The sequence below is a fragment of the Sus scrofa genome, chromosome 13 (genome assembly GCF_054392235.1).
Source record: "Sus scrofa isolate SSC_HxYL_T2T_F1_AM1 chromosome 13, Sscrofa_HxYL_maternal_Yorkshire_Landrace_v2.0, whole genome shotgun sequence".
In the NCBI taxonomy this organism is placed as follows: Eukaryota; Metazoa; Chordata; class Mammalia; order Artiodactyla; family Suidae; genus Sus; species Sus scrofa.
Genome location: NC_139395.1, coordinates 142,286,633 through 142,309,810, shown reverse-complemented (window position 1 = coordinate 142,309,810; position 23,178 = coordinate 142,286,633). Strand labels below are relative to the sequence as shown.

The 23,178-nt window shown below is 39.2% G+C and overlaps 1 protein-coding gene across 2 annotated transcripts in view; it reads left to right on the top strand.

Annotated features, from left to right (window-relative positions):
* Positions 1-23,178, top strand: part of P3H2 (prolyl 3-hydroxylase 2) — a 157,267-nt gene that overhangs the window by 15,108 nt on the left and 118,981 nt on the right. Inside the window, exon 2 of one of the 2 annotated variants that reach the window (XM_084990714.1) lies at positions 2,285-2,366. The exons of the other annotated variant lie outside the window; for it this stretch is intronic. Within the exon in view, the coding sequence (XP_084846840.1) occupies positions 2,285-2,366 (82 nt within the window). The remainder of the gene's footprint in view (positions 1-2,284; positions 2,367-23,178) is intronic. 2 annotated transcript variants of the gene reach the window in all.

Below are 23,178 nucleotides of genomic sequence, written 5' to 3'. Positions count from 1 at the left end.
GGAAGAGGGCTTTCTTTTTTTTGTCTGTTCCCATTGTCATGTCCAGGTTCAGGCTTTCCAGAGTCCAATCTGGAATATAAGGGAGACAGAAAGAAAACCCAGGAAATTCATGGCTGTGCTCAAGGATCAGGTCCTTAGCCTGGCCACCTCCTCATGCCATCTTTCAAAGTTTTCCTGTGTTTGCCCAGAGTTTTTAAGTGTGATTAAAAAAGGAGGTCTAGGTAGAAATGAGTTTATTCCATCTTGTTCAGAAACAAGTTTGGGTTTTTTTTTTTTTTTTTTTTTTTTTGTCTTTTAGGGCCACACCTGTGGCATATGGAAGTTCCCAGGATAGGGGTTGAATTGGAGTTGTAGCTGCCGGCCTACACCACAGCCACAGCAATGCAAGATCCGAACTGTGTCTGTGACCAACACCACAGCTCATGGCAACACTGGATCCTTAACCCGCCGAGCTAGGCCAGGGACAGAACCTGCCTCTTCTTGGATACTAGTCAGATTCGTTTCTGCTGAGCCACTACAGGAATTCCCAGAAGCAGAAGTCTTCATGCAGACTCTAAATAATTTTTAAATTGTAATGATGATGATTATTACAATTTGAGTGGACTTGATTTCAAAACTCTGGGTAAGTTTTGTTACTAATGCTTTAACTTCAAAAACCTACAGAAAAAGCCTTTCTGTCTCTAATAAAAATCTCTGGTCAAACCTCATCACCGCTAAATCTAACCTAAGTAGATCAACAGGACCATGCTATGGTTCATGTAAAGTTGTTAAGTCTTTCCTACTCTGGCTTTTGAGGTATAAAAAATAGCAGCCTTTCAACTGAGTTGCCATCCACCTGCCCCTTCACATATTTATAGGTCCATAGAGGGAACCTCTCGAGAATGCTGTGGTTTAACCCTTCATAAATGAATAAATAAATATTTGATCATCCTGGCTCATTTTCCCAACAGGATATTTAATAAAGATTTACCTACTGTATTATATATGGGGAACCAATTTATTTAGGGTTTAGAATAAGATAAACATGTTCCTGGAGTTCCCGTCATGGCTCAGTGGCTACAGAATCTGACTAGCATCCATAAGGTTGCAGGTTCCATCCCTGGCCTTGCTCAGTGGGTCAAGGATCTGGCCTTGCCGTGAGCTGTGGTGTAGGTCGCAAACGTGGCTCGGATCCTGCATTGCTGTGGCTGTGGGGTAGACTGGTAGCTACAGCTCTGATTTGACCCCTAGCCTGGGAACCTCCATCTTCCTCGGGTATGACCCTAAAATGCAAAAATAAAAAAAAAAAAAGAAAGAAAACAAAGAAAGAAAAACATGCTCCTAAGTAATGATTTTCTTTTCTCCTTCTCATTGTCACAGAATCACTATGACATTGCCATTATCAATATCTACTGTGTTGCAGATTGTTTTGTGTAAGCCTTTGATCTCAACATTCACACATGGTTAACATTACTGTTTTATTTTTTTGTGTTTGGTGAGAACTCAATACTTTGTTGAATGTGAACTGTCAATGTTCCTAGGCGCTGAATTTGTCCCTATATTAGTCCTCATAATTAGGTATTTAATAATGCTATTATGTGCACTTGATCATAATTTATTTATTTTGTTTTTTTTTATTTTTTATTTTTTGTCTTTTCTAGGGCCGCACGTTCGGCGTACGGAGGTTCCCAGGCTAGGGGGTCTAATTGGAGCTATAGCCGCCGGCCTATGCCAGAGCCACAGCAACTTGGGATCTGAGCCGCATCTTCAACCTACACCACAGCTCACAGCAATGCTAGATCCTTAACCCACTGAGCAAGACCAGGGAGTGAACCTGCAACCTCACGGTTCCTAGTCGGATTCGTTACCCACTGAGCCACAACGGGAACTCCCATCATAATTTTTAAAGAGAGCTTCTTCATGGGGGTTCCAGCTTTAGAAGTCAATTTACAATTATTAGCCTGAAGTTGGGTGAATACATTGGTAGCAGTGTTAGAGTGAGGAGTTAGGAAACCATGGCTCTAATTATAACTATGCCACTAACTATGGTGATAAGATGATGAATTTCCCTTTTCTCAGCCTTCATTTCTTCATCTATAAAATGCGGTGATTGGAATATATAATCTTGAATGTCTCTACTAGCTTTAATATATTCTAGTGTTTGGTGAAGTATTTCCTCTGATAAAGCAGAGTCATTAAATATTAGTAAACTGTGAAACTCTCAGCAATTAAATTGTTTGCTCTTTAACATGGTCTTAATAAATCCAAGGATTGTACTCTCAACATTAAGAATTTTGATATTTAGGTGTTCCTGCTGTGGTGCAACAGGATTGGAGGCATCTCTCGAGCGCTGGAACACAGGTTTGATTCCTGGCCAGGCACAGTGGGTAAGGATCTGGTTTTGCCATAGCTATGGTGTAGGTTGCAACCATGACTCTGATCTGATCCCTGGCCAGAGAACTCCATGTGCCACAGGGCAGCCAAAAAGGGACTTTTTATATTTAGACACCAAAAAGGTAAACTTTGGCAAGATAAAATACTGAATATATTGAAGAGGAAAGCCAAATTGACAAGGTTTTTGCAATTATAGAAATAGTCTTTTCGGGAGTTACCATGTGCTTACCAGGTTATGAACCCGACTAGTATCCATCAGGATGTGGGTTGGATCCCTGGTCTTGCTCAGTGGGTTAAGGATCCTGCATTGCCATGAGCTTTGGTGTAGGTCACAGACACGGCTCAGATCTGGCATTGCTATGGCTGTGGCTGGCAGCTGCAGCTCCAATTTGACCCCTAGCCTGGGAACTTCCATATGTAGCAGTATCAATGTCCTGAAGAAATATTTTGATTTCATTGCTCAGTTTAAAAACGGTATATCTCTTCTGTAATGTCAGTGTTAGAAAAAATACTGTATTTACTACACAGTTCTGTAGACTCCCTTCTGAAAATCTGTATGCTGATAGTTAAGATTCAATTTATTCAAAATTTTCATTGCTTCCTATAATAATGAGGATATGGACAGTGACAATGTCCAGAGCAGGATATAAAATGTTAATATCAGCTGTTCCCTATGAATAATAGTTTATGTATTGGCATTCAAGTGAGACCTCTTATTTGAAATGCACTATTTTTTTTTTTTGCTGCATATAAAAATCAGTGCTCTGTCATCCATTTTAAGTTCAATACATTTTGTTCCAACACACTCATGTTCTGATTCATATGATTTTGAGAATTAAACCAGAACCTTGGAGTCTTTTCCATGGTGCATGGGCTTTTAGTGAAAAATAAACAAGTTGTTTTGGGCTTTTCCCTTGCATATGTTTCAGTTGTCCAGATATGATTCTACTCTCATGGGTATTACCAAACTATACAGCAAAATATAGTTATATCAAAAGATATAATGGTACTTGTCCCTCATCATTGTGTGTATTCTATTATGTGACACCCTGCAGTCATTTGAAAATTGAATTTTTCCAAAAGCTCATTGCTTTTTCTTTTTGGTCATTATATGTGTTATTAATTTTAAACTCTTTTAGACTCTCTTTTATAAGCTTTGAGGCAGTAGTAGTGTAATTACTTTTATTACATAGACTGTAACTTGGCAAAAATGTATTTTTTTAATCAGATTTTTTTTTATCTCAGTGTTTGTTAGTACTTTTATCTCTACTACCAGGCTTTAGTGACTCACTAAAGAAACATGTATCTTTCAAACATTTTTTTTGTAAAATGGTGCTATATCAAAACACAGCAATGGTAATACAAAATTGCAAATTTAGTAGTAACAAACAACATGTAAATGTTATAAAATAAGCAATATTAAATGCACTTTTTTTTTTCCACCATGGCATGTGGAAGTTCTTAGGCCAGGGGCTGAACCTGTGCTACAGCATCGACCTGAGTGGCTACAGTGACAATGCTGGATTCTTAACCTGCTGCACCACAAGGGAACTCTTAAATATACCTTGCTAACTGAATGGTAGCTGATAGGGAACACCCAGAGCTTGTATGACCTTTAAATGTCATGATTATTAATATGTGATAGGATTTCTGTTAACATAGTAATTAAATCTACATTTTCAGTTAGTGAAATATACCTTAATGAAAGCACTTTTAAGTCTGAAATTGTTGGTGGTCCATGTAATAAGCCTTGGACAATGGATATATTTTAAGAAACTCTGATCTAGAAAGTAAATAAGATAATGTTTTATAACCTTCTGCCAGTAACTTAAAGTCTGTCTTTAAAACAGGGTTAACTGATAGGGGTGTTGTGAAGATTTCTTGAGTGAATACTTGTCGGGCACCTAGTATAGAACCTGGCTTTTAGTATAAGCTCTCAGAAAATAGTAATTGTCGCTGATGTTACGCTATAATCATAATCATGTTTCTAACGGGCTATCATCTATTCTTTCATCTCACATCTTGCTTATGTGACCTTAAAAGAATTGTGACATTTGTTATTTTCAGACCTCACCTCTTAATTTTTAATTTAGTAGCATGAGATTAACTCTACCCTAGTGTTGTTTAAATCCTAAATGGTACATAGCCTGATTACAGAACAATAGGCCGATTCCACAGATCCCTGAAAAAGTCTTTAACATCTTTAAAACTGTTCCTTTTTTTATGAAATGGAGGATACTCCTAATATTTACTCTATCTATGGAAACAGGTTTACAATAAGGATCTAGGAAGGAATTTTGAAAATGTCCTAGTTCTGTACAAATGTAATGTAAAAGCAAGTAATTTCTAATTCATATAAGAATATGTGTACTGTATAAAATTGTTTCACCTCATAAAATTCCTATTACTATAGTAATAAAAATTTCTCTTATATTTTTTTACCACATAAAGCTGCTCATTTTTTCTTGAACAATGACAACATCCATACTAGCCATAAAGTTCAATAATATGACTGAAAAGTATTTTTCCAAATGCTTTTGAGCTTACATAAATCACATATGGGCCGTGCAGACATAAGAGAGCCTATATAGAGGTTTCTTTTTGTCCTTGCAATTTTTAAGATCTCTAACTACCTTTAATACATTCCAGACCCAAGCATGCCTTTATTCCTGGGAGTGGGGAGGCAGGAGGGAGTAGAAGCTCTGGCTTAAAACAACACTTGGAGCAGGAATTATTTGATAAGACCAATGGTTATGATATTTGCACCCTCTTGTTTTGAATTCCTATGATAACATCAGCTCTCAAAGATGATCTGGCAGTTTGTGGGAAGTCTAGGAGCAATTAAGTTGGGGCCTTTGAGTAGAATTCCTAGATGTGATACATGAGGTGGAAAGAAATGAAGAAAGGTGAACATGGGAGGAAAGTCTGAGTCGACCCCATAGAGGGGGTCTTATTACTTTTCAGGTCACAACTGGCATGACCATAGGGCTGTAATCAAGTCAATGCTGTGCCTTGTTAGGGTTTAAATTCAAAACTGAAATTATTTTTTCTTAAATCAATAGCCTGTTTGTTTTATGAGTCAGTCTCTTAATTAACTTTTTTACTAAACTGTAGATGAGAAGCCAGCATTGTTATTTCTGATATCCAGATGCATGGGAAGAATCAGCATTGGAAAAATCAGAGCAATTCCTTCCTTTAAGTCCTGCAGCATCTCAGTGACAGAGTCAGAACTTGCATAATATGTCCCAGCTCTCAGCTTCCTGAACTGGGTTCTCTTTGTTTCTGAGTGGTAAACATTACCATGGAAATGAAGATAATCACCTCCCAGACTTGCATCATGCTAGGAAATCTGTGAAGGACCTTCCGCCATGGTGTCCTCACTTCCTCCTCAGAGCCCTGGGAGAAGGAAAGCAGGGGTTCACTGGTTTGTCCAGTCAGACACTGAGAGAATGGCAGAGCTGTGACTCAGTGGCGCTTTTCTGGCCCTAAGGCCAGTGTTCTTGCCAACATGTCACAGCTGCACTCTTTTTTCAAATTTCTTTGTAAACACAAAGCTATGAATTCTAATGTTTCCATTCCAAGGGCCTCCTGATGCTACTCTTCTGTGTCTTTATTGTCTCTGATATGTGGTGTTTCCAAGCTAAAGAGATTACAATTCATTCATTTGCTCCTGTCTTTAATCTGTGGGAGCTTTTGGCCCTATTGTGTGTCTGTGCTCACTGATTGCTGACAGCATGGTGGGAGGGGCTGGGTGTTAGAATACTGTTTCCAGCCAACAGCTAGCACACTGTCACAGCTGAACGTGGGATCACCCAAAAGCTCTCCCCAGCTGAGGTGGAATCCACAGCCCTCTCTTTCTTCCTTGAGCCATCTGGATAATAGCCCCAACTGTCCACTTCACATAAAAGAAATGACCGTTGTATGGGCCTTGATTATATTTGTCCAGTTCTTGCTGTATGTTTGGGTTTGGTTTGTAAACATTCTACTTAGGCTCAGTGTAAACACTGGTACACAGTGTAGATTTCATTCTCTGATCAGCTAAAGGACTGCGTGATTTCCAGAATCTAAGATAAGATATTGAAGGAGATTTATAGTTTTATAATGACATGTGGTTTGGTTTGGTTTTTGATTATGCTTTTCATGAATCCTCACATCTTTCCCTTGAGTTGTAGCAAGTTAGAATTACCATTTGTTTCTGCTTTTGAGCTTACCCCTAAGTCGACATATCTTCATGGACTTAGCCCTCTCCTGTTCTTACTCACTATGTGGCCCAAGAGAAATTTCCCCTTAAATCCTTGCTCTTTAAAGTCTTGGATGGGATTTGTTGTTCTTTCCTATTGGGAATTATGAACAAAATGTTGAACACCATATTGTTCTGAGGAATATTTCTTTATATTTTATAGACTTTTTTTTTTTTTTTTTGCTCTTTTTGCCTTTTCTAGGCCTGTTCCCTTGGCACATGGAGATTCCCAGGCTAGGGGTCTAATCGGAGCTGTAGCCACTGGCCTACACCACAGCCACAACAACATGGGATCTGATCCACGTCTGCTACCTACACCACAGCTCACGGCAATGCTGGATCCTTAACCCACTGAGCGAGGCCAGGGGTCGAACCCTCAACCTCATTGCTCCTAGTCAAATTTGTTAACCACTAAGCCACGATGGGAACACCATCAAACTTTGGATTTAAGACACAAATTAGCTTCAAGCTCCTGTATATGTATAAAGCTTTGTAACTTTGGGCAAGTGATTGGATGCCTCTAAGAATCACTTTCATCATCAGGAAGATGAACAGAAGTCTCGGTTTTTCACTCTATAAGATGAACAACTCTTAGAGGTACTATAACAATTAAATGAGCTAATTTATGTAAAGTACTTAGATATGCCTGACAAGTCATAAGCATGAAACGCAAGTTAACTTTTCCTTTAAAACAAATGGATCACACTTTGGAAAATACCGATTCTTTTTTTTTTTTTTTTTTTTTTTTTTTTTTTGGGTTGCACCTGCAGTGTGTAGAAGTTCTGAGGCTGGGGATTGAACCTGAGCCACAGTGGTGGCCTGAGTCACTGCAACAACAATACCAGATCCTTAACCCACTGCGCCACAAGGGAACTCTGTGATTCTATTGTTTTTTAGTAAATTTTCACATTTGTGATATTGATTAGGTTTGTCTTGGCTATGGCAAAATTGTTTTGATATAACCAAACAATTGTGGATTCTAGTTTGGAAATCTGGATAATTGTCCTGGTCCCTTTCTAGCTGCGTGACTTGGGACAAATAATTTTACATCTTTAATCTGAGATTTCTCTTATGATAAAGAGAGGTGGTATACATATACTTGGTCTCCTTGCTTTGTAGGATTATTGGGGAGATATTTCTTTGTCTTGGCTGTATAAGTACTCTGTATATTGTGAAGTACTGTGTAAGGTGGCTTTTTATTATCCTAGCTTTATCAGTTCCTATTTTGAGCTGGGCAGAATGTCAAAGGAACCTAGTACTCTGTTGTTGTTGGTATATTGGTATTTAAGCACAACCCAACTGTTACATCAGGACTGTTGACCTTGAGTCAGCCTTTCCAAGGCCACCATTGTCCCAATGTTTATGGCACTGTGCCTGGGTTCCATGGAAATTGTAGGGAAAATGTGTATCAGTAGGCTAAATTTGGTTCACTGTTTCATAAATTAGGACAGATCTATCTAGAATGGTTCTCGTTGTTACCAGCAACCAGGGTCATAGAATTGAAGGACATCAGATATACAAGAGAAATGGAAAATAACTTCCCAAAGCAATGCCTCTTGTAAGAATCCCAAGGCTAGGACTGCAGTGCTTGAAGAAAGCTAAATAGGAAACGTAGCTTGAGGCTTGGGGATTTCCTGTTTGTAACTCAAAACGGATATGGATGTGGATGTTAGGTTGTGGCCTAAAGATTTTGCTTTCCTGGGTGGAAGGAATATTATCAGCATTAGATTGCTGTTTAGTGTTTTTTGCAATGTATGTAGACCCACAGTTATAAGCAATAGAATAGAGATTAATTTGCCAGATCAGCACATTCTCAACTCTGGTTAAAAAGTGTATCAGATCATTAGCTGTTGCTCTGTACCAATGTTTGTGAAATTCTCAGATTTAATCTAAGCTACTTTGATTTATGCTACCCAGAACCATTTTTCTTCTCGGAAGCAGAGGTGTTAATGGGAGAAGGGTGTGTGTATTTTTCATCATGTGAAAGGAAACCTACATAACTTCAATGGAATCTGTCAGTGAACAATATAAATAGCTAGCAATTAATCTTCCATTTTCACAGAATTTTTATTAAACATTCATGTGGTGAGCTTTACAAAACTTTATTTATTTATTTATTTATTTATTTATTTATTTATTTTTTGTCTTTTTGCTATTTCTTGGGCCGCTCCCGCGGCATATGGAGGTTCCCAGGCTAGGGGTCCAATCGGAGCTGTAGCCACCGCCCTACGCCAGAGCCACAGCAACGCAGGATCCGAGCCGCGTCTGCAACCTACACCACAGCTCACGGCAATGCGGATCGTTAACCCACTGAGCAAGGGCAGGGACCGAACCCGCAACCTCATGGTTCCTAGTCGGATTCGTTAACCACTGCGCCACGACGGGAACTCCTTTTTTTTTTTTTTTTGCACAAAACTTTTTTTAAAAAGCCACCAACTTTTCAAATATTTCTAATGTGTTTACTGTTCATCCTGGTGACAATAATATTAAAACAAAACAAAGGAAACCAACACTCCCTGTACAGTCACTTATTTGAATTCCCACATCCTGTTACATTCTCACCAGCTACTAATCCCCCTCCTGCCCCTCTGGATATCTTTCTTGATGACTTCAGCGTCTGGTTTGTGATTTCATCACTGTCCTTGGTTTTGTCAACTACGAACCTCTGTGAATTCAGCCATCATGAAGGCATTGCTTTGACAGTGTTCCTTTAATCTTCTCAAATTTCTTTACTTGGTTCTGCCCTGACTAGCTATCTAGAATTTCAGAACTTCCCTTAATGTACTTCCCTCCTCTTTTCTCTTTTTTTAAGAGTATAGTTGATTTACATTGTTGTGTCAATTTCTGCTGTACAGTATCGTGACCCCAGTCATAGATATATATGCATTCTTTTCCTCATACCATCTTCCAAACAAACTTTCATTCAAAAACATACATGCACCCGTACGTTCATCTCAGCACCATTTGCAATATTTGAGACATAGAAACAACCTAAATGTCCATTGGCAGATGAATGGATTAAGAAGATGCACATATCTACAATGGACTACTGCTCAATCATAAAAAGGGTCAAAAGAATGCCATTTGCAGCAACATGGATGCAACTAGAGATTCTCATACTGATTGAAGTAAGTCAAAAAGGGAAAGACAAATACCATATGCTCTCACTTATATGTGGGATCTAAAATACGACAGCATGATCCTTCTGTCTTCTCTTTATTTACCTTTCTGTCCAAAACAACCCTGTAGACGCCCTCTTTAACTATTCACTTGTGTAGGATTCCAGGGGCATTTGCTGTGCTATAAAGATTGCAGTTACTCTCCTCGGTAACTTTCCATCTTGTCAAGCTTTGCAGCGCTCAATGCCTGTTTGCTGAACACTGCAGACTCATGTCACACAGCCATGCCTTTGAGGGCTACTACTTAACTGTCACTGTGTGCTCACAGCTAGGGTTTTAGAGTTTTTAGCAGTTTTCTGCTGTTGTTACCCAATATTTTTTCACAGGCATTGATGTCCAGAATCATTTAACATCCCCAAATCTGTAATCCATCACTCTCTGCGTAACTTTATCTCCCAAATTATGAAGACAAGCTCTGATGAGAGACAGAATGTAGAGGGGTGTGTTGGGAAAGGTGAAAAGAAGGCACCTGTATGAGACATTAAGAAATTGAAATTAACAGGCATTTGTGTTGGTTTTGGAAATAGGAGGGGAGAGATGAAAGAGAGAGATTGGAATTGACCCAGAGATTTGGAGCCTGGGAAACTGATGGGTTGTGATTCCATGAGCAAACCCAAAAAATTATAGGAAAGAAAACAGGATAGGGAGAGAGGATGTGACTTTCCCTTGTCAGTCTGTTCCTCTTTGCCCTTTTTAAAAGTCTAATTATTTGTGCTTAATTACCTTAAATAAAATAGAACAACTTATTGCTTCAAATAAATGAGCTTCCAAAATAAAAGGGCACATACCAGAAAGACTGAAAAGAGTTCAGGTTCTGGCTTCCGGAAAGAATAATCCTCTTAATAAATCAAGTTTAAGCTCTGTAATGTCACATAACTAGAAAAACATTCTGTCTTTGGAAAAATGCCCTAAGTCCTTTGCCCTTCCTCTTAATTTTAAAAATAGCCATGCAAGTAAGATGCAGCTCTTAATGGGAATATCTTCTAGATTTTTATGTCTTTCTTAAGCACTAGCTCTTTTGCTGAGCCAACTCTCTCCGCAGAGGGTTTCACTTTTCAGCAAGTCAAAGATTGACAGAGGCTGTGCCAAGGGACACATGGCAGGGGGGCTGTTTTAGTAGCAGCTTGTTCTGAATATCTGTCTCCTTGGCCCTTGTATACTATTTCAACCGACACATTTCCTCCTTGATAGAAACATAGTCTGGCTTCAACCTACTTGGAAATATGGCTACACATCCTTGATGATACATAGAGCTCAGGTCAGCTTCTCTCTTTCTTTTTCACAGTGTTTTCTGTAATATTCCAGCCTCTTAGTAGCCCACCTCCCCACTTCACAGAGAATGTCAAATCACAGGCAGCAGATACTGAGTTTCCAAGCATATTTTTGCCCTCAGGCCTTGCTGGCCTAGGTATTCTTAAAACAAACAAACAAGCAAACAAACAAAACTTCATTTGGTATCTTTTTTTTTTCCCCACAATTATCCAAGTTGTTTATTTATTAGGGGCCTGGCTTCTGCCACATTTCCTTTCAAACTTTTATAGATTGATATTAAAAAAATGATTTAACTTAAGTATAAATAATAGTGCCAGATATCCATTTACAGACATTAAGATGCATCTTTTTCTAATCTAAATTATTAGAGGTGTTTGTCCTAATAATACTCTTTTTTTCTCTTCATTTGGGAAACTGCCTGGGACAGCCTATAATGTTATGTCTCAACTGTGTATTAGAAACATGAGATTGAGAGTATGTATTCAGTAGGTTAAGTTACTCTTAAGGTAATGAATGTGTTACCTCTGTGTTTCCACTTGGCAAACGTGACTCTTAAAACCATTTCTATCAGTCTGGATGCTTTACCTCGGACTAGAAGGCATTCAGTAAATTTAAGCTGAATATTGTCCCTCGGCAAATGTTACCTGGAAGGTGACTTTGTCTCTTCCAATCAGAATTAATAAGAAAGCCAACACACACCATTTTTGGATTGCCAGTGTTTTGATTTATCTGTGATTGATATTTCCTCTTCATTTGTAATAGTAAAAAAAACTAGCTTCACTATTTAATCCATTTATAGAACACACATTGTATACTAAACATAACAGAATGCCTGTTTCAGACAGAATTTGTCTTGGAGGTTAATAGCTCTGGGAGGGGTACACAGACACGTATCTCAGTATTAAAAATAGTGTATGAGAAGGACTGTGAAAGTATTCATCAGAGAGTGGATAACTCTGGGTGAGTCAAGGAAGACTTTTCTGGGAAGTTGACATTGACGTTATGCCTTTCAAATGAGTGAGAGGTCCTTAGATGGAGAAGACAGGGTCAGGTCCTCCAAATATGAGGGGTATCCTGTATAAAGACTTGGAGGCATTTAAGTGCTCCCTGAGGAATTCTTCTGGGAGTCCAGTCCATTTCCTAAGTTAATTGTTGGTAAAGATTTTCTTTAGTCTACTAGTGAAAACTGCAACAATGAGACCTTGAAGATGTTTATCAAATGAATATTTTGTTTTTGGTAAGCATTTAACTCAACATCCTTAGTGCCTGTGATCTGGAAGGCCCCAGAAAGAAAAGGAAAGGAAAAGGAAATAAATGCTATCCTCTACAGAAATGACTCACCGCTTGGGTAAGAAACCGGTGTGACCTGCTGCATAATGGAAAATGAAAAGATGCTGGTGGGGCACAAAGGAGGGAGCAGTGCTGAAGACTGACCCCAGGCCCTCGATGAGCTACCTACAGAGAGAGTCATTGACTTCACATTCTTTCCACTTTATGGCACAGACACCAGACCACAAGTCCTTTACCTCACCAGCCACTGAGACTGTGCCAGGCCCAGAAAGCTTTCCCCACAAAGGCCCCCATTCATCATTTCTTCACTCTGTGACTGAAATGTGATGTGGGAGCAGGCAATACTAGAGCTAAATATGGGATTGACAAACCCAAATGGCACTAGGGTGGTAGCTTTGTGGTCTCCAAGTCTTTTTTAACAGACCTCACAAATTGGACACCCATCTTGCCCTGCCCAGGTTATTATGACTCTGTGGGGCTGGGAAGTCCCAGCATGACAACCAAGGGCTTGTCTTCCAGTTTCTGACGTGTTTCCCTTCACATGTCTCAAAGGCCTCCGTGGCTTATTCCTATAAAAGCTACTTACTCACACTGACAAGATACAGAAAGAGGGAAGGTAGAGGATGGAACATAACTTAAGCGTTTGTGACCCCTCTTTAGAGTCAGGCAAGACCATTCACCATTAGGAAGGTAGGACGAGAAGGTCACCAGAGATTAAGTGGTGCTTAATGATCTGGCCTCAGGACATGGCAGCCCATCCTGTGCTGCTCCTGTTTCAAAGGAGCTACTTGGGAATTTTTAATTAACTGTACCCCCCCACCCCCCAGTTCACTCCTCGGAAAGCTTCCTTGGTCATTGTGTGTGAATGGTGGTGGCTAGGGGTCCTAGGAGATAAAGGGCTAGAGCATGCCACGTGATGTAGTTGTGGAACCCCCAGCATCTGCCCCAGGATACAAGGCGTCACAGGGAAGACTTGTAACAAAGCTGTGTCCAGTTCTTGTTTCCTCTGGCACTCTTGAACTCAGAGTGCCCAGGATGGTGTGTGTGTAGGGGAGTTGGGAGGTGGTACAGGTGAGGCAATTATTGCACCTTCCATGGGTGGAAGGAGGTTCATTTCTGAACATCTCCGAGTATTACAGGGATGGTTTCCTTGGTAGTCATACATGTAAAAATGCTATGAACCTCATTAATAAAAAATTAGCTTCTGATTTGTTTAACAGTGAGAAGATATCAAAGGAAAACTGACAGCATTAACGGGCTGAACCTAGCCATATCACAGCAGGTGCCCAGCAGCTCTGCAGCCGCAGCGTATCAGCTCTGGCGACAGCCCTGTGGCTGTAGTGCACCAGCTCCAGCAGCTCTGTGGCTGCAGTGGATCAGCTCTTTTACCCGTGAGAAACCAAGCGAGCACTCGGAGAGTTGGAGAACTCAGGTTTATTACGCCCACGGGCTCAGAGGAGATCACTCTCTGGAGTCTGAGCCCGGAAGAGGGGTGTCACAAGATTTTTATGGCTAGCTCTTCAGAGTCCGTGCTTGGCAGACTGGAGTGAGGTCAGGCAAGGTAGTAGATGTGGAGGCAAGTTTACAGAAGCAGATGCGTGGGGGAAGGGTGGTTAGGGGCAGTTGGCTGGACTTTGCTTAGTCATCATGGTCAGGGGCTCTCCTTTCTACCTTTTTATCGGGACATTTTCTCCTACAGCCAGAACCTAGATTGGGACTTGAACCCACATGCCGGGACTCAAACCCAGCCTAAATCCAGATTGGGACTTGAACCCAAGGTTTTAAATTAGAATCACTCGCCTTGTGTCTGGACTCACTGAGGTTCAGGTTCTTCATGTCTCCACACATAGAAGGAATTCAGCGAGAGATGGAAGTGATAGGCAAGAAATAGATTTATTAAGATAGGGTGCTTGTGAGAGATGCAAGGGGGCAGGCAAGGAAACTGCCCCGAGGATCCGTTGGGCTACAGTTTTGTCATCCAAGGAGAGTGGGGGTTGGAAAAGCCCGCTTCTTCTTTTCTGGGAGTAGTAGCTCCTCCTTAGTGTCTGGTAAGGTGTGTATTCAAATCTGCAGAATGCCGGTCCTCAAACTCTTGCCCTTGGTCTGAATATGAATGCAGGCCTCATCCCATCTCCCACCCAAAGACCTGAGGCAATTCTCAAGGCTTCACTAATGAAGCAAGCCTGACTTGTGCTGATGGTTTTCTTGAGCAATTTATTAACTTACTCAAGTTAGTGATCTCCCAATGTCCCTTAAGTTTCCCTCTTTAAATATGGTCTTTTATTGGGACTTCTACAACTATCTGTGTGTACTCCATCCCTATCAAAAACAGGGCATCTTTTTTTTCCACTTATATGTGGAATTAAAAAAAATTATTGTAGTTGATTTAAATTGTTTCCTTCAATTTCTGCTGTACAGCAAAATTGTACATGTATACACACTCTCTTTCTCCTATTATCTTCCATCAGAAGTGAGTGGACATGGTTCCCTGTGCTCTACAGCAGGACCTCATTGCCTATCCATTCTTAATGTAACCGTTTGCATCTATTAACCCCAAACTCCCAGTTCATTCCACTCCCTTCTTCTCCTCCTCCTTGGCTACGACAAGTCTGCTGTCCATATCTCTGAGTCTGTTTCTGTTCTGTATATAGGTTCATCTGTGTTGGATATATATCCAGACAAAACTTTCATTAAAAAAGATAACATGCACCTTTCTTTAGATCAGTCCTTGACATTCTAACAAGTCTGTAGGTGATACTCAGAGGAGAAAAAAATAGTTTTCCCTTTATCCTTCTTCTATTCTTGTCTCACATCATGTGTTAATTTTCACCCCAGTATTACAGTTATCAAATATAAGCCAAGAGAAGGTTATAACATTAGACACAAGTTTTATCCTCCTTTCCCCAACTCTGACTCATTTTGTTGACAGTTCAGCCACAAGAGAGACCCACATGTTTTCTTTACCCATCAACAGTGTAGAAAGAAGCACAGATTGAGTTCACACTTTGCACTTTTCAGATCAACAAAGAAGCAAAGAAGTATGGAACTTTTGAGCTTAATGAATAATCTGCCTTCTCTCCTTTCCACCCAAGACATCTGAGAAGTTTCTCATGTGGTCCAGTACAGTTATGTCTCTCAGTAATGCCAAGGGATTTTATCCCACAGCATGGTTATCCAGATGCAATGTTAGGTGTATCAATATGCTGAGGAAATACATTTTTGTGATTCCAAAAATGTTTAAAAGGGTTACTCATTTTAAGGACCTAAGAAAGAACTCCTTTTAAAAAAGCCTTTAACTTTTTGACTCATCAGCAACTGAGACTTTAGATCTATTGAAGTAATGATTATTTCCATGTGTTCCATATGGAATTTTATGCTTGATCTCTGTTAAACTTACCTTGAATAAAGTCAGATTGAAAACCTAACACATAAATTTTGATAAGAAAAACTTTCACAATGTAATTCATGTGTTGAGCAATTAGAAGACAATCACTTAAAGAATTTGTTAAAAACTTGGACCAATGCCTTTGTTTCTGATATTTATTTGTTAATGAAATATTATGAGACATCTTTCAGATCAGTTATCTATGACACTATGGAGTAGTCAAGTCTCCCTTTAATTTATAGTAATCCAGATAATTTTTGTCTTTTTATTTTTTCTTCTACTTCTCTGCCCTTTCTTCCCATTCATTTTCTACCCAAGAATAATCATCAAAAACAAAACTAACAAAATCCCACAAGATTTGGGAGAATTATGGAATTTTATAGATATGAATTTAGAATTATTAATCTATTCTTCATTAAGTACTGAGTTCCCACAGTGAACTAAGTTCTTTAAATTACAGAGCAGTGCAGATTGACAAGACATTGATTTGACCTTTCCCTGAAAGATCGTATATTAAAGCAGGTGATACAGATGTTTAAGGAGTATTTATAAAATTTAAAAAAATTTTTTGTAGAGGTACATGTAGAGTATTGAAAATTATGCAGAGAAAGGAAATTGTTTTACCTGGTGGCATATTTAAGGCTACCTTATAAAAGGAGATGACCTTAAGTGGATCTAGGTAGATGAGTAAGAGTTTGCAGAGTTCAAATGAGAGTCAGTAGCGTGGATTATAGTAGCGGTTGCAAATTTACTTACTACTTATATTTTCCAATAAGTTAAAACTTATGTTCCATAGCAAGTCTAACCTTCCTCTTAAGCTTCTGTCCTACTGAGTAGTGGGCCAGGGACTGGGCTATGGAGAGGGATTTTAACTGGTCAGTTAATCACTTCTCATCCCCTTCTGGTCTTGTCTGTATTAAATAACTCAATTTTGGGGGGTGGGTGGGGATACTCAGTCTTTCAGATTTTATCTTTCTTCTCCATGCTCCTTTCAAACAGAAATTATTTCTGGGTACTCGAAAGGGTTTACGTGACTTAGTAGCTGGGGGGAGAAGATTTGTCCAGATCCTCATGGAATCCTTGGACAAATCTGGTTTGAAACAAATCTGAATCTGGACAGATATTAGTTCTGACCCCTAAACTGGCATTACTGAAATACAGATGGTCCCACTTGACCTTTTAGGGAGAAGAGTTCATATTTATGATTCCCTTAGTCCTAAGCATTTAAGATACAGAAATCTTTATACACTACAGTCTCATTAGTTGAACTCAGGCCTCTGCACAACTAGTAGTGCATCAACTCTGAAGTTTCTCCCATGCAAGCTGCATTACTGGATCCCCATCAGGCTGTATGGGGCCTGAGGAAACCAGCAGGGCTGCTGTGGGTTGGGAGGCAGAAGGAAGACCTGGGCATCTGGAGGCCAGCAGTGCCCCCAGGCAACATTGAGGGAAGCTGACACCTCATACAGTGATGCTTATGTTCTTTCAAAGACCTCTGTTCTTTCTCCAGAGGTTCCTCTTTAAGCTGCCCATCCAGGGAGAGACTATCTAGTGACACCAATTAGAAGACTCAAGGTGAGGATAAGAGGAGATAGTGGGATCAAGAATACATTAGAAAGGTTAGAGTCAAACAGATGTAGTTTGAATGTGGGAGATGAGACTTGAAGATGACATCCACATGTGTGACTTGGGTAATGATATAGTTAGTGATGCCATTGGTCAAAATAAACAGTATGATAAATATGGAAATAACTTTAATGAAGTTAGTTTTGATAATTGTCTTAGTCCTCTTGGGCTACTATAACAGCAGACTGGGTGGCTTAGAAACAATAGAATTTTATTTCTCATAGTTCTGGAGGCTGGAGAGTTCAATATCAGTGGCCCTGGCGGATTCTGACTCTTGTGAGAACCTGCTTCCTGGCTCTTAGAGGGCTGTGTTCTTGCTGTGTCCTCACATGGGGTTCTTGCTGTGTCCTCTATGGGGTCTCTTTTAAAAGGGTACTAATCCCATTCGTGAAGACTCTACCCTCACGACCTAATCACCTCCCAAAGGCTCCACCTCAAATACCGTCATATTAGGAATGGAGTTTCAACATGTGAATTTTGGGGGAGGACAGAACCATTCAGTCTTCATCAGTAAGGAAAAATGACTTTTTTTTTTTTTTCCCGGAAGAATGACTTTTTATTTAAATCTTTTTAATAGTCTTTGCTCTACTCAATAGACTATTCTCATCTCTCTTCACCTGTCCAGGGAAAAGTATTACCCTAGAAATTTAAGAATCAGACCATGACATGTTATTAATTTTGTAAAATGACTGGAAACCTATAAAAGTTTGGATTTTAAATTAGAGATCTGAGTAAGATAAGGATGACATTTTCAACAAAATTAAAATACCACACATTTTTATAATCCATGTTAATAAATGTAGGGGAACATTTCCAAACCTATTAAATGTTTTTTCATTAAATATGTAAATGATTCAAAAGTCAGCTTGGGGAGTTCCCACTGTGGCTCAATAGTAATGAACCTGACTAGTATCCATGAGGATGTGGGTTTGGTCCCTGGCCTTATTCAGTGGGTTAAGGATCTGGCCATGAGCTGTTGTGTAGGTCATAGATGTGGCTCAGATCTTGCGTTGCTATGGCTGTGGTATAGGCCAGCAGCTGCAGCTCCAATTCTGTCCCTAGCCTGGAAACTTCCATATGCCTCAGATGGGGCCCTAAAAAAACAAACAAACAAAAAAAGTCAGTTTTGTAAATAAGCATTAGTATTTTCTCCCTCTAGGTTTTCTAATCTGTTTCAAACAAAGTTAAAAGTAATTGCTATTGGAGTTCCTGTCGTGGCACAGTGGTTAACGAATCCGACTAGGAACCAATGAGGTTGCGGGTTCGATCCCTGACCTTGATCAGTGGGTTAAGGATCTGGCGTTGCCGTGAGCTGTGGTGTAGGTTGCAGATGCGGCTCAGGTTCCCGCATTGCTGTGTCTCTGGCATTAGACCGGTGGCTACAGCTCTGATTGGACCCCTAACCTGGGAACCTCCATATGCCGTGGGTGTGGCCCTAGAAATGGCAAAAAGACAAAAAAAAAAAAAAAAAAAAAAAAGTAATTGCTATTGAACAATGCATAGGGAAATATGTAGTCGGCTCAAGTAAGAGTAACAATTTTAAAGAGTCATTCATTACAAGAAGCATGTTTAATCTAGTACACTGTGCAGAGCTGGGCATGATTTGATCATTGTGGAGACACTTATCTAGCACTTGGGAAATCATTCATTTTCCCTCCATGGCAACACTTTTGCTCTCCATTTAAAAGCATATGCTTTTATATAACTCCATATATCCAGGGATTTGTCTCATCTCAGGTGGTTGGCTATCTTTAAGTATGTCTACATTGACAGATATATGTATGTCATCATTTTGGCCCTTTTGGTTACACTAAAACCTGCATTAAAAATAACAGACATCACAAATAGCTATATCATTGGACAGTGCTGTTCAGCAGACAGAGCGCTAATTCTTACTCCTTCCCCTCCCCTGATTTATTGTGACCTTGTTTATCTTCTGAGCCTCAGTTGTTATATACATGAAATGAGAGGGTTTCACCAGGAACAACATAAGAATAATTCATAGCTAAGTTCTTTAAGCCCTAAACAAAGTTCCTTAAGCCAAACCTGCGTATGGTTTCTAATTCAACATTTGAGATGACCATAATCCTAAATTTTTTCCCCCCAAAAATGTTTAGTTTTTTTTTTTTTTTAATCTGAATAAAAAGCAGTGAGATAGATGTTAAGTCTATTCTAGGATCGCAGAGTCTGGCTCAAAAAGTTTAATTGAGAAAAGTTTGGGGATGGAGTTTATCTGACTCCGAAGCTTGTGTGTTTAGCATTGTTTCATATTGTCTCATGAAAAAAGATTATAAAGAAATGGAATAAGGGAATTTCATAGAGCTGGCATATTTTTATGTATTAATGGTTTTTAGCATTTAATAAGATTTTAAAACTGTAAGACCCTTGGTCAGAATAACAGTTTTACCTTAAGCATCCATCATTATTCATTTATTCAATTGGTGTTTGGCTTTTACAGAGTCTTCATAGTGGAGTTTCTCTCTCTTTCCAAAATGCTTTTAGGACTTGTAAGTAAATAATGTGACATAAGACTAAAGGAATGTATTCTAGCCAAGAGGTGGAGAAAATGAAAACTTTCTGAAAAAAATTAGATAACAAAACAGTGCTCTTTGTGTTTTAGATGACGTGCAATGCTGCTTAAATTCTGTTTTAAACCATGGCAAAAGTTGGTTAAGGAAAAAAATCATTAGTTTGATGGCTATCCACATTCCCTTTGTAGAGATCAATTATTTATGAAATCTTCTCATTCTGAGGCCTGTTAGTTGCAAACACATTGAGGAGGTTTTGCTGCAGGATAAAGGAAGTGAATCGTGAGAAATTGTTCAGGAATTCCAGCGTACACACAGTGTATGCAGTCAGCTCATTTGAGTTAAGTCACCGAGGGATCACACTACTCTTCAGATCATCTCACTAACAACTCAAGCTGCTCTGACAAATATCTCTTGAATTTGAAATATTTTTTTCAAAATAATGAACATGGAGCACATTAAGAGGTTTTTAACCTGTTCATAGTTCCTATAATGAAAACATCGAAATTCCCATGTTAAAATTCCAAAAAAGTTTATGATTGTTGTTTATTTGTTCATTTTTAAACAAGCTAATTATTTTGCCTGCACCCAAATCCAAGCCTAGTGGGAACCACAGGCTGGATTCTCTTGGGTGCAATTGGCTAATGTTAATCTGAAATGTTTCTGAAAGTCTGCACATGAATTGAGCATGGATTAGGTCTGTATGAGTGCCCAGGGGATTTTTATATGCAGTTGATTTTAGAAAGAACTTTTATTTAGAGTGACTTTTATGCCTGTGTTGGGGCAGGCCATACCACAATTACACATTTGTAGAAGGGAGGATCTTTTGATGACAGATATAATTTCTACCCCCTCATTTTTCCCCAGCTGAAAGATTAACATTTAAAAACGCTTTGAAAATGGCTCGGTCCTTTTTGCACATGTAGATTTTCTTGAGTCTTGTGGAAATTTAAGCAGGCTGCAAGGTTCAGTGGAAAAGAACGCACTAGGGATTTGGTTTCTTTTCCTCATCTAAAATAGAAAGGGTGTGGCTTTCTTCCTTTGATGTGGATGCATGAAACACACCTCCTCCCTAACACTTCTGATGATTCTGGTGTTTCCTGCTGTTCAGATTTCCATGCAAGCATCCCATGCCTTCTCCTTGTCTTTGCCTTAAAATATGAAAGATGTTTTACATTCCTAAGGCCAAATGTGATCACGTATGAATTATTTTAAAGAAGGAAGACTGAAAATTATTTTCATACTTAGGTTTTCAAGACTTCAGAAAATCAACTTTATCATAAGAGAAAGCCCTGACACTCTAATTAGCTGCTCAATTTTTTTTTTTTTTTTTTTTTTTTTTGTCTTTTTAGGGCCACACCTTCAGCATACGAAGGTTCCCAGGCTAGGGGTCTAATTGGAGCTACAGCTGCTGGCCTACACCAGAGCCACAGCAATGCTAGATCCAAACCATGTCTGTGACCTACACCACAGCTCACGGCAACTCCGGATCATTAACCCACTGAGCGAGGCTAGGAATCTAACCCGCAACCTCATGGTTCCTAGTCAGATTCGTTTCTACTGTGCCACTATGGGAACTCCCCAGCTGTTCAATTTTGATGATTTTAGATAAATGCAGGTAAGTTCCATGAGTCTCTACATTATAGGATGTTGGTTATATATACGTATTCACTCACTTAAACTTGAAGTAGTGTGTTAAAATATGATTAAAGTGAGATTTCAGCATTCATTCAACATGTGTGTGTGTGTATAGTCTCTTTTTGAGAGTAATTCTCCAATTTCCCTTATTACGCACACTAGTAGTGGCAATTAACCCTTTTGGGTGTTTGTTCTGTGCAGAGCACTCTGCTAAGCACATCCATCCCTTTCACAAACTCATCCTTTTTCATAAGACTCTTGAGGAGGACATTCTTCTTTTTATAAATGAGGAAACCAAGAATACTTTCTTCCCATTCATAAAATTAAGGAGAAGGCAAATTCAGGACCTGCATCTAAGGTTCACCTCACAACAAAGCCATTGTTTTAACCATTCATTGGTATGGCCTCTTCAACTGAGCACCTTGAACCTCATGTCTCAGAACACCGTAGCCATTCAGAACATTTTTTTTTTTAACTCTATGAATTGTAATTTTGTCAGATTGAGTGGTTGGTTATTTTCACATTCTTCCAACCATCCCAGTCCTATCACTGAATCATTGAATCTCTGTATTTCATATTAGAGTTTAGCTTATGTTCTAAGGTAGAGTTGGTTTAACGTAAATATATCATTTTAAGATTTCGAAGAAAATAATGCAAAGCAAAAGTAGAATACATAGGGCAGATGTAGAAACTGAGAACAGGTACATTACTATGCATCTCCTCCAGACTAGAATGATGGATTTAGAAAGCATTTTTCCTTCTCTTAGGCCTGAAGAGAAAATGGTTAAACTGGATGGTAGGAAAAACAAAACAAAACAAAACCAAAAACTGGATGGTAGGAATCAAACTCATTTCCCTGAAAAAAATTTGAAGGCTCTTTCCCCTTTTCAAGTCACTTTCTTTCCTTCCATTTATATTCATTTCAGTTTTGTAAACATATAATATACGATTCAGTGTAGGAAGCCTTTCTATTATAGTGACTTTGGGGTCAGAGGTAACATGAAGCTGTATTTTTAGATATTAATTATATATTAAAGTAAGAAAAATAAATCAGGTAAGAAGAATCTTTAAAAGTTTTATTTAAATGTATTGTACTTACTATAATCCCACCTTTGGTAATTTCTATAACCATATGCAAAAGATAGGAATATAAGAGCTTTTCCTGTTAGGTAGGAAACTCAGAAACTGAGGCACAGAAGTGCCATTTGTTTGCTAGGTGTTGCTATAAGCATTAGATAGTCTAACTGGGTGTGAATATCAACCATGGCTATTCATAGTAGATGGTAATCTAAACCCCGAACTTCTTTTGAAGTAAATAATAATTACAATAGCCTGTGTTAGAATGAAGCATCAGAATATTTCTTTTTCCAGAGTTCCCGCAGTGGCTCAGCAGATTACGAACCCGACTGGTATCCATGAGGATGCAGGTTCGATCCCTAGCCCAACTCAGTGGGTTAAGGATCTGGCATTGCCCGTGAGTTGTGGTGTAGGTCACAGATGTGGCTCGGATCTGGCGTTGCTGTGGCTGTGGTGTAGGTCAGCACCTGCAGCTCCGATTCAACCCCCAGTTTGAGAACTTCAGTATGCCACAGGTGTGGCCCTAAAAAAAAAGGGGGGGGGGATAAAAAAAGGGAGAAGAATATTTTT